The 5,246-nt window shown below is 37.2% G+C and overlaps 1 protein-coding gene across 1 annotated transcript; it reads right to left on the bottom strand.

Annotated features, from left to right (window-relative positions):
- Positions 1-551: 551 nt before the first annotated feature.
- LOC121428894 lies at positions 552-3,417 on the bottom strand. Its single transcript, XM_041625773.1, has 2 exons — positions 3,355-3,417; positions 552-1,687 (listed from the first exon to the last, which is right to left on the bottom strand). The coding sequence occupies exon 2, from the start codon at positions 1,653-1,655 to the stop codon at positions 729-731; it is 927 nt and encodes a 308-aa protein (XP_041481707.1). The 5' UTR covers positions 1,656-1,687; positions 3,355-3,417; the 3' UTR covers positions 552-728.
- Positions 3,418-5,246: the final 1,829 nt, after the last annotated feature.

Genomic DNA, 5,246 nt, shown 5'->3' with positions numbered 1-5,246 from the left:
ATTGTGTATTAGGGGAAAAAATGTTTTAAACTTAAAATCATACAACGAAAAGGTCAGAAAAATAATTCAGATTTGATTTCTATTATGAAGTTATGAAATAAAGATTTAGAATTCAGTATGCAACATAATTAGTAATAGAACATTTAAATTAAAAAAACACAACCTTTGATATATGAAGTCCATTAAGAATGGAACAGAGATTACTTTGGGGTATGGGATTGAGGCTGATAAAATAATTCATGATAATCCTAAAGAAATAAGAAATACTTTTGTGTGGACCCATGTTATCCTTTACTGCCAAATTGGGGACGTATGTATACGATGTGATACACAGGTTTTTAAGTTAACCTACTGTCCGGCTCATTTTCAGATATAATGAAACACAAATCGGGAGTATGTACCCTGTAAACTTGGGTCATTTCCTCTAACTCCTATGGAATTAAATAAACTAGACGGTGTTTGATTTACCATGCCTATAGTGTTATAATGAGTTTAAACCTTGCAAATGTAACGTCAGTGATAGTATAAGAAGGTTTTGAAATATGATATTTGAAACATGTTAACAGCACATTCTAAAAGGTGAACCGAACTGCTGATTCTGATTGAAATTTAAATATTCGCTTGTTTCATCCTACTCTTTCTAGACATATAACATTAATGAAAGATATCAACAACCACCAGCCATAGACATGAATGAAATTGTTTCGTTGTCTATTTAGCATACTCTATTAACCACCTGTTTGCTTATTAAAATCAAATGACACGTTTTCGTCATTCATTGCAATAAGAATCATACTTCTTGGAAATTGCGGAAAATAAAGCTGAAAGGCCGACAGAATCTCATCACGTGATCGAAAATAAGACTTCTCCACTCGCCCATCTTCATTCTCTTTCAGTAAGGTGGTGTCTTTTATACAGATGAATCGATTATCAGGAAATGCCAAACATCGCAGGCTGGTCAAGAAGGGAACGTCCGGATTGACCACTGTATAGAATGCTCTTGTGGTGTCATTGAAGAATTCTATCCCGACGTATCTCTTGTAATGGATAGTCAGGTATGTAAACCATTCAGAGGTTGTCCCGTCAAACTCTGCAGCCGCATGCGGGTCGCTGGAAGTAGCATGTTCCTGGACAACGGAATCTCCTTGGCGGACGAACCGGTAGCGCAGGAAGGAATCCTGGTATACGGGCGACGTCTCCCCCTCGAAGTCGAAAGAAATGGCGCGAAAGAGTGGACTCGATGATCCAACGTCTACCATGTGACTGCTTCCTTCGGCTGTCAGGTGACGCACCATGAGTAGGGTGTGGACATCCTTGTACCCTCGGACGTCACTGGGTACGTAAACCACCTCAAAACCCAACGCTTGAAGCAACATCCTGCAGAATACGTTGAGTGTGTAGCAGAGGCCTCCGGTACCGTCGTACATGTCTTCTTTGATTTCTTCCAAGGTTGGTAGGTGCCTCTTCTCCTGTGGGGTGTTCAGATTCTTGACGGTGTGCCAGGGAAGATGGCGGTGGATTGCCACTACGATCTCATTCAAGAAAGATTCCCGATTAGCCTGACGCCTCTGCTTCGCTGACGCCATGTGGAGATTGTCCTGAAGATATGAGAAGGCTTCTTCCTCTGTCATTTTGATATCATCGCCAGTCGACATGTTGGATGGTTTCTACTTCTTTTGCGGGATTTCTGGATTAAAAATATTTTTAAAAAATCATTCGCAACCGTTAAACACTTGTTTGTAATAAAAATTTAAATTAGATTATATAATGCCAATCGATATTAGGTGAGGGATGTCATCATAAATGTTGTGTAATTGAGGTATAGTAAAGTCGAAATGGAATAAACCAAACTTGATATCATGAAGAATATTGTCATTAAATGCTGAACATGGTAGTGAAAAATAATTCTATAAAATGAAACGATAAAGGAATGTACCATATTGCAATGATTTTGACACACATGAATTCTGCATTTGAACATGTTAATTATATAGGCTTTTGACAACGCCGGCTACTGTACACTATATTCTCTTCTATACTGCTTATAATTCGTCAATTATGAAAAATTCACCTTCATTTTGATAAGATATACTCTCTGTTATACATGTGTCTCTTATTTTGGTAGGATTCTGGTGTACACTGTCTTACAAGGTGCAAAATATTGGCTTACAGTAAGAGCCCGTGAAACAATCCTCCAAATCGGCTTATTGTGTTCTCCATCTTTTGTTTTCTTTTAGGGGGTGACGTGCCACTTAGAGGGGTTTATTTCCAATTAGTCGAATGCCAATTCGTCTTAGTACCAACTCGTCTACTATCATTTGGTCTATCATCAGTTCGTCCACTATCCACATGGTCTAATTGCTTTTTCGTTCACTCGCCATTTCTTCTGATAACCAATTGGACTAGCCATCGATTAACTCCATAAACCATTTGGTCTAAAAAAAATTGACGAAATGGTCATGGATGAACTGGTGATTAGGCGAACGAAATGTTGATGGACGGAATGGCATTAGACATGAAGGTAGACCATGTGGTAAGTGGACGATTTGGCAATGGAAGAATTGGGAATTTACCCTTAGAGGTTGATACATGCATGCAAACGACATTTAATCTATTGGCCAATCCAAAATCAGTCTCACTACGTTTTTCCGTTTCTTGATGCGGCCAGTTTTACAATCACATGACAAGAGAGAGATTTCCTGTCAAGATTTAAACTGAGAATTCAACTTGATCTCTGAAGCTATATAAGGTTAGAATACATTGGGACAGCCAGCAGGATGAATATTGTGAACGCCATGACATCCTAAACATCGGTCAGTCGCACTACACACTAAGTGAGAAAAAAGTAACTGATCACTTTCTTTCAAATGAAAACACCTTAAATAGTTTTCCTACCTGCAAAATATAACCAACATAGAAGTATCAAATAAGACATTTTGATTTGGTGGTAAGCAACTTGAATAATCTTTTGTGGGCAATCTCTCGTGAGTCATATGCACGAGAAGATCTTTTTAAAAGCTGATTATGATCCCCTTTTCATTTATGAACATTCATTTGAGCTGTAATCCTAGATTTTTTTAATCTTCAAATAGAGCCAGTGTGATATTTGGAAAATGTCCACTTTTTCTTAGAATCGCACCTATACATAGAGATTTATCTACGTATCTCTCTGAATTCACATGCATTATGCATTCTGGTGACAAGCGATAAGCAATTATGATTGATAACTTTGTAGGGCATATAAGATCTCGCCCATAGTTAATCGTAAAGGATTGCTGATTATAATGTAATGGAAAACAAAACAGTTTAGAGCATTAATTCTTTAAAAGTTCCAATAAAAACATACTAGCTTACCTCAAAACTTCAGTAAAACAGAATCCGTGAAATTTTACCTGTCTGTTGATAGTAGAGGAATAAAATGTATCAAAAAATGTGTGTTGGAAATCAAGAGAATGTCGTTTTTGTGACGTATAACGGGAGAGAAAGACCTTGCTCTAGCTTGGTACACGTAGGCATTCTTGTGTATGGTGTATATTGAGGCCTATTCGGGGGTCTTTGTTCAAGCTGGGTACAGTTGCATGAATTATTATGGCAACTTTACCATTCAATGGTAAATACCATGGTAACGCTAATCAACAGCCAATCAGAACCAAGGATTCCATGAAAGTTACCAGTGCATGAAAAACGTACCATAATGGTAACTTTTATGCAACGGGGCCCTGGGCTTACAAAGAATTACGATTGATCCGATCACCTTGAACTATATGGAAATCCAGCAATGTCATATTTTTTCTGGATGAAATTTGCCTGATGTCCATTACAAACAACGAGAAGCACGCTGAATTTTCAAGAAAACAGTGACTGTGTGATTATACGTCACATCTAGAATATATTTTGAAGAAACATGCAATTCAGATGTTGACGTTGCTTGCTTTCCATAGTTGAGGTTGATAGGATCAGTCGTAACTCTTTTGTAAGACGAGGCCCTGATCTAGTTTCTTGATGGAAGGTCATGAAGAACACTGTGAACAATGGAAAAATACCTTTAACTTGAATAGCCAGGAAACTAACAAGTTTATATCTTTAGTGAATTGGTCATCTGAAACTATTGTCATCCTATTTTTTTTCTTTTCTAAATGGATCAGAGGTTGCAACCAAAGTCCAACATTTCATGCCTGGGCTGGTTTCAGTGCTATGTATGTATTGAAGCGTACGATATACATAATCTATACAATGAATGGATCTGCATAATATTATTTACTTCACGATTATGAAGGAATGATCGAGCCGCACAACATATAAACATGTATATTTGTAACTTGATGTCAATGAGACAGCCAGTGGGTTAATTTGAAACCTTGTCTATAACATCATAGACATACGTCCCCATTTTGGCGGTAAAAGATAGCAATGGGTCCACACATAGTATGTGCGTGAGGATGTGATAGTACGTGGCGTGGCTATCAAAATGTTTCCCTATAAGTTTGAAAAAGGGAAAGGAAATCACTTGAAAACAGATTCTCAAGATAAGGTATAGATAGAGTGTGCTTAGCCACAGTTCTACTATGTCTTTTCTGTTCGCATTGAATATCAGCTATAGAAAATAGTCCAATTGAGTTCTAATCGATAAAAAAAACTTATATAGGGCACTATGTATCTGCTTCTGCATGATCAATTTAAACGAGGATTGCGATACAAGTTTTATATTTCCTTAAGTGGTCAATATAAATAGATGACAAAAAAGAAAAGACATAAAAAAAAGAAATAGGAAGAAATAAAAGGGGATAAGACTAAGTTCTGCAACTACAAATCTGTGCGTCGGTGTGATTAAAGATGCGGAGTCTCAGATGTTGGAAAAATTATAAATTGTTTGTTACGCAAGCACAGGGCTGTTGGACTGACGCTTGTCCGAAAAATGACAAACTGTTGGGTCACGCATGGCTGTTCTAGATGCTCAATGTACCTTGTTCTTACTTGGTCTTTGAGTTCCAGTATCTTTGTCGGTAAAATAATCTCAAATGGCATACTATTATCATTAATCGAATATGCATATCTGAGTTTCTTCTTGATACAAAAAAACCTGTGAAAATATTAAGTATCAAGTCAAGTCAAAACATCAAAATTTCTCCGCTCGCGCTTCTGTACCGACAGTGATAAGAATGTCCCGGTTTAAAGTCGAAATCAAAAGGAAAATCACATATATCACATATGTGTAGTTCAAATGTTGCCTAAATTTGCCTCAGAAT

This window comes from Lytechinus variegatus, chromosome 15 (assembly GCF_018143015.1).
Source record: "Lytechinus variegatus isolate NC3 chromosome 15, Lvar_3.0, whole genome shotgun sequence".
In the NCBI taxonomy this organism is placed as follows: domain Eukaryota; kingdom Metazoa; phylum Echinodermata; class Echinoidea; order Temnopleuroida; family Toxopneustidae; genus Lytechinus; species Lytechinus variegatus.
Note: the sequence above shows the minus strand (reverse complement) of the source record. Positions and strands in the feature narration are given on the sequence as shown.

Bases quoted from the DNA above. Each gene is read 5' to 3' on its own strand.
- LOC121428894 (XM_041625773.1), bottom strand. From the start codon at position 1,655: ATGTCGACTGGCGATGATATCAAAATGACAGAGGAAGAAGCCTTCTCA.